Source organism: Nyctibius grandis, chromosome 1 (genome assembly GCF_013368605.1).
Source record: "Nyctibius grandis isolate bNycGra1 chromosome 1, bNycGra1.pri, whole genome shotgun sequence".
NCBI lineage: Eukaryota > Metazoa > Chordata > Aves > Nyctibiiformes > Nyctibiidae > Nyctibius > Nyctibius grandis.
The window spans coordinates 68674453-68686976 of record NC_090658.1 but is presented as its reverse complement, the minus strand read 5'-3'; the positions used below and the strand labels follow the sequence as shown (position 1 = coordinate 68686976).

Sequence of the window (12524 nt, the reverse complement as noted above, 5' to 3'; positions counted from 1 at the left end):
AGGTACTGACCAACGGTCTGGGTCCAGCTGCATTTCCCACCCCAGCTAACTGCTAGCTGCTCACTCTCACCTGCTAACTGGACCTCCTTTAGCAACTTCTTCAAAAATACACAATAAAAACTGAATTTGCACCTAATCTGTATTTCAGAGATTAAATATATATATATTTAAAATTAAACTTCTGAAGAGAAATTATAGCAGCCTGTATTGAGGTCTGTGTTTAGTGAAATCTGTATCAAATAATTCAGCAAATAGACAGTAAGTGAAAACATGTAAGCAAATGTCTCCCTTCCACTCCCTAAGAGAGGATGACTAAACTTTCTTTAACAATCACTTTAAAATCTCAAGCAAGGCCCAGAAACCAAAACACTGTGACACATCACAGATTTTAATACCATACGTGTTCCTAAGCTGTTTTCTGATTTGAAGTACAAAGTGCCAAATACCAGCTTTCACAGCATGAAGCTCATAAAAGTTTTCCATAAACTTTCATGAGCAGCTCCTACTTACTAGGAGAAAAAAAGATCATGTTTTAGTTTGTTCTTGTATGCACCATCCACAGTAAGAAGTTCAAACAAATACAGTCTTTTTCTTAGCTTTCACCTCAAAGAAGAACAAGTACCACAGTGTAAATATCCTTCTCTGAAAGGGGAAAGCAGACAGAATTTGGATCACTGGACAGATAGTTGGACATTTTAATTAGTACCTAATATTTTAAATGACTTATATTTGTATAATGTCGTATTTAATGTCTTATATATTTAATGTCTTATATATTTAATGTCTTATATATTTAATGTCTTAGTCTCTTTTACCCTTAAAACACAAAATATCACTGCAATGAAAAGTTATGTTGCATTTCCTGTAGGAAATCATATGAGCTATTCTGATTATGCTTCTCATTCCTGATACTGTTTTGGTGCACTTACCTTGGGCAGTATGAAACCAAAGCAATCTTTCTGGTGCAAAGTTCAGAGCAAAGAAAGGTGTGTTTAAACAAGGCATAAATCAGCAACCTTTCAAGAGCTTATCAACTGACAACCAACCCTAATTTAGAAGCTGCACTTTAATTTACCTCATTACAGTGTGTGGGAATCCAAGCTGGGCTTTTGTTTCTTTTGGTGAGGCAGGCTGCACAATGCCACAGTGCAGGCAGGTTATCTGCAGCTCCGTAACAGGAGTGCAGGTCTTCCCTGCCGTGCAACGCACTTGGATCCCACGGATCTCTTGTCACATCGCAGCCTGCCTTTTGCAGGTCGAGGCCACGCACATGACTGAATCACTGAATGGTATGAGTCAGGACTAAATGAGCCCAAGATGAAACTTACGCTAGCTTTAGAGTGCTTGCTAAAGGACAAGCTGCACCTGAACTGACTAAAAACCTGTCAGTACAAAGTTAAGCCATCAAATACCTTTTTAACAAAGCTGAACCAATGGAGTTGAATTATATCAGATGAGCCTCTCCCAGGATGTGGCCATAGCCAGTACTAGAACTCATAAAAATGAGTTATCCTGGCAAATTGCAACCCCATAATGACCACATTAAGCTGGCACAGATGTAGGCTGCTGCCAGAGGGTTCTGTGAAATCCCCCTTTCCTGTGGGTTTCCATCGCTTCCCTCGTGCCAGCACCGTCATTGATGCAGCCACTTGCAGAGCTAGGTTAAGAAACCAATCTGTCTGAAAACAACACTTGCAAAAAATATTGCTTTCTGTTGTATTTTTCTTTTTAATCCAGCTCAACCTACTTCAGTCAGCTCAGAAATGCCAATGCCAGGGCAAGAAAAACATTAGGAAGATGTAGGTGAGAGATGGAAGGGAACTCTACTTTCAGTGATGTCCCCACTCTTTTCAGCCTCCACTTATCTCAGCCTAATATGGCCATGACCTGCACCCCCTGTCACTGCATATCAAAACTTCTGCTTGTTCAGGACAAGCCATAGGAGGTACTCTGAGATGAAGAAAACATTTCAGGAAACAGTGTGGCATCTCTCTCCTGAGATAATACTTTCAACAGAACAAAGATATTCCTCAAGTCTACCAGAAACACAGGCTTCTCAGGAGAAGATGACACACCCAAGCAACCAGAACAAGTTTAGTAGGCCATGAAAGCCCACCCTCTGAATGGGTTATAATGATGGGGATGACTATTCCCATAATGATAAGACCATTACTAGTGTTCCCTTATCTGCTTGTGGCAAAGGAAATCAGGCTGTGAGGCTCCAGAAGCTGCACTATGGAGTTGTTAGATCTACCATCCTCTTAGCAATTGCTGAGAGAGAAAGCATCCTCTGCTGGCCCCTGGTAACCATGGCTCTGGTCTCCCACTGTGCCAGTGAGTCACAGCTGTGTGTATGACAGCACTTACCAGGGCTCCCTTGCTGTTCAGTAGTGAGGCTTCTGGTTACTGCTCCAAGCCTCTTGCTTTGTATCTGGGATCACAGACTCACAACCACAGCTATAACCACGATTACTACATGACTCCTTGGGCCACTACGAGCCTACAAGAACTTTCTGCTTTATTCGTACAGTTAAAATCTAACCTTGCACTCTCTTAAACCAGGGGCAAAGCTCCCTGTTATCTCTTGATATAGTATATTCCCGGACCTTGCTGTTGTATTTTATTAAAGGCAGAGAATTTCTGATAGAGGGAATATTTCACCAGTGACCTTGAGTCCTGCCAACTATTGTTCTGACAATTACATAGAAATCAGCTAAAACCAAACAACTGATTAAAAATAATAAAAATTAAACAATGTACTTTACTGAGCACAGTAGCACTAAACATTGAGCAAACAATTCTCACACATCCTCTTAAGTATTCTCCTGGTTTTCAAATAGGGAAGTGAAGTCAAAATATCTGACTTCCCTAAGCTAGAGTGAAAGCTGTCTGGTGGTTTACAGACTGGTGGACAGGAAGAAGAGGTAGTCTGAGGAGTGGTAAATTGAAGATTTGTACTGATTCTAAATCAAGTAAAACACACCAACTGTTCTGCTGCAGTTTGGCACTGAGTATGCATGATAAGATATTAATTTATTTGCTGAAGACAGCATTATTCTTACCTTGTTGCTTTCTCACGTGCAGTGTACCTTCGACCGTATTTCTAAGCATACTAAAAACATTGACATCTGCTCCTCCTCAAATACTTCACCCCAAACCATTTTAAGTCCCCCAGCAATACTGGGGGCACTGCAAAGGAAACATTCTAATACATTTTTATTGTCAGCTTTTGGCCTAAGAAGCCTCCCTAGGAAAGAAGGATGTCGTAGAAAGGTGACAGAAAAAATCTCTGAAATTCTCATGAAAGCGTTTCCAGGCTAACAGGATTGGGATGCTGTAGCAGGAAGGACAGGGAACAGTCACAGAACAAGGGGGAATATTGAGCATCTTATCCTCACGGGAAGGTATGACCAGGCAAGTAGCCGTTTCTGTGCGTGCTTTTACTCTGCTGCAATTCAAGAGAGCTGGCACAAAACAATGACCAAAAAATAAATTCATAGTTTTTGCTTTCTGGGAAGTGCAGACATGTAAATTGCTTAGGTGCTCATCCCATATGCTGCTTGGGGTATCCCCAAAAATATACCTCAGAAAATGATGGCTACAATTGTACTTAAGAAATAAATCAAGTCTATTTATTTTGTACACATCCAAATACTTTAAAAAACAAAAACCCTCCTTTTTTTTTTTTCCTATTTATTTGGCTATGAATATTTAAACTCCCTGCCTGAACATGATTATTCTGAGGTCTAGACTCCAAGGCAGAGGCAAGTTCATTGCAAAACCAGCAGCCCTTACAAAACAGTCCACTGTCATGTTGGAAATACTCAAAACTTACAAGTGTGGAATTTTTCTTCCCCTGGCCAAGTAGATTTACTGAGGAGTCTGGAGGGGCAACCAGTGACCCATGCGTAACAGGAATCTGCAATGCCACTCACATCAGCAACCTTGCTGTATCACTTACTGTAATTACGGCCTCCGTTTGGCTGTAGTATTCTGATTCATAGAAGTAAAAAACGAAGGTACGTACTCAGTAACTCTAGTAAAAAAGCATTAACTATAGAGAAGGGTGCTGGCATTGCAGATATTACCAAAACATGTATGAGTAGCCTTTTAAAACCTTACAGCTTTCAGCTCCGGCCTCCCTAGTAACAGTTACGAAATGAGTAAAATATTGGCTATTACAATAGAGTATAACACATTTTAATCAAGTGCCAGTACCAGCAGACTGAAAATGCCATTAGTCTTATTTGAAAACAAGTTCAACAATTCTGCTCTTCAAAGAAAAAGAACTTAGAGAAACAATGAAAAAACATTAATTTGATACCACACCTAGAGCGAACGTTGGAGTTCAGATTTACACAGCTCCTCTGGCACTGCTCGGAAGTTCAGTTACATTCTAGTTTTGCCTAAAGTCTATACGCCTGTAACAGCACATCTAGTAATACATTGTATTATGCTCTATGTCATCTAAATTTGTACACACTCGAGCAAAAAAAGGGAAAGCCCTTAATTAAAATGTTGAAAAGGCCTTTATGCTTTACATTCCTTAAAGCTAGACAAGCATGATGATATCTCATTCTCTGTATGTCATTAAAATAAAAATGAAAGCCTATATACAGAGGGCCCTGATTTTCCTCTTTTCTGCTATGTAGCTCCACTGATCCACCACAGTTATTCTCATTTTATATCTGTTTAAGAGTCTGACCCAGAGTAGAACTATATAGACTAGTTTCGCTGATAGCGAAGGGCGTTAAATCAAACCTACATCCACGACATAGAATAATTTAGGTCACCTAGTGAACTGGGCTTGCTGAAATAACGTTGTTTTATCATACTGGCAGATGCTAAATGGATGTCTTAAGTGCAAGAAACTGTGATTATGTCTACACAATGAGGACTGCACTGAAAAAGAAAAGCTTGAGCAGATCTAGGGCTCAGAAAGGACATGCAACTCCAAGTGAGTTTCACCAGGATGCTTAGAAAAACAAGACGGCGTGACTGCAATATATACAATTGGCTGAGGTGGTAATTTGCAGCAAGAAAGTGATTTTACCTGTGTAGGTGACACTCATGAGGCTGACACTGAAGTACTGCATGTAATTCAGACTGGGAGGTGAAGGAGAAGCAAAGTGGCAGGGCAAGTGTAAAGAAGGATGCTGAAAATGCTGAAGAAAAGTGTCACAAAAAGGATTTTCAGACTGAAGAAACAGAGACTCAAAGAGAATTATTTGCTCCATCTACCAAGATAAATTGAGCAGCAACTTGACGATAGGTAACAGGCACTAGGAGAGCTTTTTGACCTATTGGAAAGACACAGCAAGAACCAAAGGCAGGAGCAAGATAAATTTAAAGAAGAAATAAGGTGCAAACTGAGGGAAAGGGGAACTCCATGAAGCAGGAATCTGGAATCAAGGAAGCAGGAAATGTTGGGATACCACATCTTGCTGTCAGTAGACCAAGTTACTGGGATTAATACACCAGTAACTAAGCAACACATTAAGGGTTTGCAGTATACTACGTATTTATACATGTATGAAGTACAAAAGAGCCGAAAACAATGTTAAATAAAGCAACTTAATGTATTGTTGCCTGTCAGCTCTACCTGAAGGTGTCGGTAGGCATCAGACAACAAACACTGTTCAAATCAGCAGGCAAATCCAAGGCAGGAAAGATAAAAGGATTGCTATGATTTTGTAAAGTCAGTCATGGTGTGATAGATCTTTGCTTTGCAGAAGCAAAGCAACACACGGAAGGTACTGTGCTGAGCCATCCATACTGGCATCACAAAGGACAGGTTGCAGGGGTTAGGAACAACAAATGCTGTGATGATATGGAGAACCTGAAACCTGTGCTGCATTAGCAATTGCAAATGAAATTGCAAAAGGCTCCACCAACTTAAGTCAGTTGTGAGTAATCAGCTTGTGAGTTTATTGCTTGTACAGGCGCATTACACGTACATGCGCATTACATGTGCCCCTCACGGTGCTTTAGTCCTTCATACTGGATTTTGCTGGATTTCAATTCCAAGAGTGAGTCACTGGTGGGAAAAGAGGGAAAAAGGAATGAGAGCTTTTCTCTCTGAAGGAATGGAGATGGAAACTGCCCTTGAAAAAAGGCATGAATTCATGCTTACCACTAGATTTCTTCTTGGCTTAAGATGCAAACTATTAAACCTTCAGATTAAACTGAGCAAATATTTGAACAATGAATGAAGCAGATTATTCTGGTAAGGAAAGAACAAACTCCTCTTGTATGTGTGATTTGTAATGTCTATTATGGTCAACGTTTGAAAAAATCATATATTGTGGGCAATTCATAGCAGAAGTCTGTCATTTTTCGAAGCCCAAAGAACATCTATCATCCGGTTTCTTTCTCAGGGAGATCAAGCAGTGAGTGAGTGATTTAGACTACAGCTGCCTGTAGAAATCACCAAGTATTTTATGCCCCTCACTTGTCACCCATCCCCGCAGTGAACACAGATGGTACCACTACTAAGTTAGTAAAGCACACATTTACAAATACATATAAAAATAAGTATTTTGTTTTATGCAGACTTACACAGTAACCCACCAAAAAGGGCACTTCTCTACAGCAAAACCCAACTGAGCCCCCTGGTTTCACTGCCACACAGAGCCAAGCTTCAGCTGGCATCTCCCAAAGTCATGCGGTTCAGCAATGAAGGGGGTTGGTGAGCCTGGGAGACCACAGGCCCTGGCTAGCAGGTGTCACTCGGAAGAGGAGACCTGAGGCGGCAGCAATCTCCTCTCATACAGTAGCTAAGGGTTACAGCACTCTTTCCAGAACTGGTCTGGGGTTTAGTTCCATCTCAGGGAAACTCAACTCACCATTCTCATTTTGCAAGTGAGTACTGGCAAACCAAACGCAAGATTTAGATAGGGCAAATAAGAGGGGGTGCATATAACTGCCTGGCCTCTGAGGAAGAAGAGCTGTGTCCTAGGCTCTATGAAATGCTGGAGTCCTTCTTAACAAGTCATTACCAATATGAGGATTCACAGGATCTTTGGGAGCATATGATAAGAACACACTGGATTGCAAAGCCTCAAAACCCAAACTGGTCTTCCGATATTAATTTAAAGACATTCAGATGAAGTGGCAGCAAAAGTGCACGTGCTGGCTGCTGGTGAGCAAGCACAGTGACTCACTGGAAACAGATACAGGGAGGCTGTGACTCACATGACAATCTGGTGCAGCACAGGAGACAATGCAGAACTGCAGCCTCCCAGATAGGACAAAGATATGGAGAGAAAAGCAAAGTCAACCTCCAGTGGCCACCACATTTAGAATAATTAATCTACTAGTCAGTTTGCATTTTAGGCTTGGCTCTTGAAAATGCTCTGTAGCAGAATTTATTTCCCTCATGCATTGGTATGCATGCAGTTAGTTCTGCACGCACTCTGCATGCATTCACTTCTAGTTTTGCTATATTGTATTCCTCATCCATTGAATACTTCAGACTTGGTCACATTTTAAAAATATTTTTACATACATATATACACTCATACACACACATACATATATATACGCATACACACACACTCACTAACTCACTCTACAGGACAGAAATAGTCCTGTAGAGGACTCTCTGGATGGCATTTGATTGCCCACGCGGCCATATGAGAAGACTGTTGTTATCTGAAACGCCTACATGTGGCTGGCAAATATGACACAGGACCTGCAGTCCTTTCTGCCACAGTAGATGGGGCAAAATTCCCCAGCAAGGAACCTAAACAGCACTGGAATTCTAGGCTTAAGGGTGTGGATTTCACATTTCACATGCACGAGGGTGACATGCCTACAAGCAGTCACTGAAACAGGATCTTAGACTGAAAGCTATCTGATTCACTCTTACTTTCCACAGTCCATACAAAAACAAATGGTTCCATGGCAAAACCAAGAAGAAATTATTTAAAAGCTTGTGTATGGACATCATAAAGAAAAGGAGACGACACCAAAATGCAAGTAGCATGACAGCCAATAAAGCATTAGTGGGTCTAATGGGTTAAAACTGGGAAGTGAGAAAACTGAAGCAATATGGAAAAGAGAGCTATTAAAATTGAATTTGATACTGTGTAATCTGCCTTTGTGATTTCTCTAAGGAAGTTCTTAGATAAATACTTAGGTATACAACAGAAGTTACCCACAATCAATATACACACTGCACAAAGATATTCCTTTAACCATTACTTTAAAGTAAAATGTAAAATAAACTTCTCTATGGCAAAGAAGACAGTTCTGGTGCTATTTTGTGTATCACCACTGTCAAGGCAATATTCCTAAATTGTCAAACTTGGAAGTAATAACACCAAGGCTGTTCTAGATTTTAACCTAGTGAACCAATGGTAAGGTAAGCCTTTCCTACAGGAAATACTTCACCGGCTCATTGTGCCTTTAAAGGACCAAAAAAGAACAGAAAAATAGCTCAACAATCTATTAGATCAGTAAAATTCTGAAGTCTTATGAAGCAAGACTTCTCATATGCTTGAAGCTAAAAATAAATGGTTAGGAAGTATAGCCCTTTCCTAGGATGCCACTTTGTTTGGAGCACAGCCAATGTATCGCTTTTTGCAGGGTGTACCAGTCCCCAACCCTCCAAAGACAAAGCAATCTCTAACATGCACTATTTTGAATGCCTATGAAAAAAATAATTCAACATTTTCTCTATTAATCTTTCCAGTAGGGCTGCTTCATTACAGCTGGCACTGTATCCTGATCCCTGTTAAAAATTACAGAGTTTTCAAATTAGCAGAGAGATGCTAACCTAGATACTGAAAGTTGCTCTTATTTTGCTATTTTTTAAAAAGGTAAAGTAAGTTCCAATTTCACACCAGTAATAAAATGCAGAATCTGGACTGCAGAACTGGTACCCTTACACGCTGTGCAGAGAGCATAATGGAAGAACTTATTTCCACAAAATATTTCAGAATTATACCAGTTTGGGCATTTGCTCTATTATTATCACACAGCTCTGCACATCTTGGGAATGATGAAGGAGGAAAGTACTTAGAAAAACGGAAAAAAAAAAAAACACAGAAAAGTTACAATGTTTCAGAAAAGTTACAATGTTTCAGAAAAGTTACAATGGTTCAGAAAAGTTTTGGTTGGTTGGTTGGTTGTTTTTAAAAAGACCAAAAAATAACAAGTGGTCATTCCCCTCCCTCTCTGCCTCATGAAAATAACATTCCCAACCTCTCTCACTTCAGAAGTGAGAAGACACTGGGGATCCAGGGCAGGAGGGAACAAATGAATCAGGACTATGGAGTTGAGATTGTGGTGAATGGAAATGGGAAAGACAGGACTGAGGTCCAAATTTAGAGTGGCACAGCAGAAAGGTAGAGAGATGTCCTTTAGGATCTTAGTTTAGGGAGCTAAATGGCAAACATGTATGGCCTGGAAAGCCCTAACACTGCCAGGGGTGGAACTCAGGCAAACTAGCTGTGGGAATCCCCTGTTCTGCCCAGCTTTAGTGAACATATTTATTTGCTGTAATTAAGGAAATGACACTGCTTTTCACATTAACTCCCCCCCCACACTCCCTTAATCTCACATCGGAACAATTTGTGAAGGATGACCATTACTTGCATGGCAAGGTCTCAGTTTACTCACGAGGCTGTCACCAGAAGCAGCTGCAGAAAACCTCATGAGATCGCGGTTCCTAGTGCTGCGGCGTTAGCACGGGAGACAAGTTTCTAGGACACGGAGGGGCCCCCAGGACTGTGCTCACACGTTTGGGGCCTCTCGAGGCTAAGAGTAGTAACTGCAGCTTAGAGCCATGTATCCAGGCAGCTCCGCGTTAAAACAGGGAACCAATCTTGACAGTCTACAGATACACAGATCCTTATTCAGAAGTTATCCCAAGGACCAGAGAAAGTGGTTTTTATCTTGTCCCTCCTCCACGGGAAGTTTGAGGAGAGGTATGAGAGGTAAAAACACCACAAACACTAATAGAGAAGGTGCTGGATTTTGTGATTTCTTCCAGAAATGCACATATTTTGCATTCAGTAGTAAACAACTAGATCTACAGTGCCCTTATATATGTAGCTAAGATGACAGCAGGACTTAAAGCAGGGTTGATAAATAATATAAGTTATGGAGAAGGAAGTACCTCAATAAAAAGAGAGGCATGGCTTTGTTGTTCAAACACAGGGTAAGCTGTATTTCTCAGTTCAGTTCTTGCCTTTGCTCTGGACTCTTGGTGTGACATATCATGGTGCATCAGTTATCTGTTGTACAGGGTGGCACACTGTACTTCCTTTTATCTTCTTTTAATCAGGCTACAATCTCTTTGATCAGACACAATCTTCCTATGCACACATGGAAGCAGTGTGCCAGTTTCAATACCTTCCCAGTTTCATCTGGCTTCTCAGCATTAATAAAAGTCCCATCGTTATCAATGGGACCTTTGTTGACAGTTTCAGCAAGGAAGAGACAAGACTGAATGGGCCATAAAGACAAAGCTCTCCTTTCCACACAGCAGTCTCTCTGGTCATTGCCGTGGAAAAGCCGGCAGTGCTTCTTTCTGCCTGGATTAAACACAAGCAGCGAGGCACAAGGAGGTCCTCAGCCTTCACCTAAGTGAAGCTGGCTTCTTTGCCCATATTCAGTTTCACCTTTTAAGCAAAATCACAAACGCTTTAAAAAGTTTATCTTGCCCTTACCTGCACCTTCCTGCCGTTTATCACATTAAAAACATAACAATAATGCAAAAAACAAAGCAGTAAAGCACAAAGAGGTTATATGAAGAGCTGTGCACTGCATCCCCCAAACAGCCTGATCCCGAAGACTCTGGGGTCCAGCTCCCCCTGACGCCACGGGGCAGCCCCACCACTGCACCCTACAAACCCTCCACGATCAGGTCTACAAACGCACCGACCAGCAACGGTTTGGTTTTACACCGACAACGCACTCGGGCGGCCACGGGACTGTTTTCAGCTACAAACACCTTGACAACACCCGGCGCCTGCTGTTCGCGCTCGCCTCTCAGTAGCCCAGCAAAATGCCCGGGGCTTCCCGCATGTGCGGGGGTTATTAGAGGAAGGGGTGAAAAACAGAAAGGAAAAACCCTTTGGGAGGATGCGGGACAACGTGCAGCGATGGGGAAAGCCCACCAGCCCCCCGCGGGACGGAGAAACACCTTCTCCCCGCTCACACCTTCCCGCTGAGCCGGCTCCGCTCCTCCGCCGCGGCACGGCCCGCAGTCCCGCGGCCGCCGCTCGGCCCGCGGCTGGTGCCGCCCCCACCCCGCGGACCCCGAGCGCACCTGCCGCCCGCGCCGGGCCGGGCCGGGCCGAGCCGCGCCCGCCGCCGCCGGCCCGGCCTTCCCGCGCTGCCACTCACCCGCCGGGGGCATCACCGCCGCCGCCGCTGGGGTGGTAGGCGGTGAGGACCACGCCGCAGGAGCCGGACCCCCAGCTCATGGTGCGCGCCGCCGCATCCCTTCTGGGGACGCCGAGGCGGACGGGGGCGGCCCGGCCGCGGCCCAGCCTCCCGCCGGCAGCGCAGCGGGGCAGGGCAGGGTGACGGCAGCGCTTCCTGCGGCCCGCGGGGCCGCCACCGCCCTCCGCCGGGCCGTGCCCCTCCTCCCGGCGCGGGCACCCGGGCGCCCCGCGGGGGAGGGCGGCGGGAGCCGGCGGCAGCGGCCGCTGACCAGCGCGGCGGGACCGAGCGGCTCCGGGGAGCGGGTGCCCGCGGCGTGCGGCTGCCGCTCTGCGCCGCACCGGCCGCCGGCGGCTCGACCCGGGACGGGCCTCGGGCCCCAGCGGCCGCCCTGCCCGCCCGCCCGCGTTGGAGTTTTATGTGCTTCCATACATCGTGTAGTGATAAAAACCAGCGTTCCTCAGTCAGGCTGGGGTTTGTGTTAAGGTATCGTGAAGAAAACTGTCAATTAAAGAAAAGTTGCTGCAGTTTCAGACCCGAGTAAGCCGGCTGGCGGGCCAGGCACGAGGTGCTGCTCCCTTAGAGCTGGCTTGCAAGACTGCAGTGTGGCAACTGCAGCACGGTGGTAGGAAAAATAAGCCATGTATTCAATGTTTTCTTCACACATTGTCCATTTCACTGAATCACAACATGGTTCTGTGCTTGGTTTAACTTTTCGTACACAAAACTGATGTATTTTTTTAATTACAAACTATCATTATAAAAATCACAGCAGGTGATAGAATCAGGCAAGTACACAAGGTGACTGAGCTGCCTTAGAGCTGCTGTGCCTTAAACCAGCCACCATTTGCTCCAAGGTCATGCTCTACCAGTCAGCCACGGCCAGAGCAGGGCAGCGTTGGGCTGGCCTTTTCAGTAGGGACAGCTGCCTCTGTGCCTCGGCACAAACTCTGATGAGGTGGGATTCACTCACTGCCCTGCTAGCAGTTTTGATTTGGTAGGCAGGATCTGTACCACAACACTCAAACCTGTTTTTTTCCATGGCAACTACAACATACCCTGTAAATCTATGTGCAGTATTTAGGTTTATAATTTGTGTCTGCATTCACAGAAGCATATGATTTGTCTGA

The 12524-nt window shown here is 44.0% G+C and overlaps 1 protein-coding gene across 1 annotated transcript in view; it reads right to left on the bottom strand.

The window, feature by feature from the left end:
• Positions 1-11501, bottom strand: part of ARHGAP18 (Rho GTPase activating protein 18) — a 69042-nt gene extending 57541 nt beyond the window's left edge. The window contains exon 1 of the mRNA XM_068396931.1: positions 11356-11501. Within this exon, the coding sequence (XP_068253032.1) occupies positions 11356-11435 (80 nt within the window). The 5' untranslated portion in view covers positions 11436-11501. The remainder of the gene's footprint in view (positions 1-11355) is intronic.
• Between the last annotated feature and the right edge of the window lie 1023 nt (positions 11502-12524).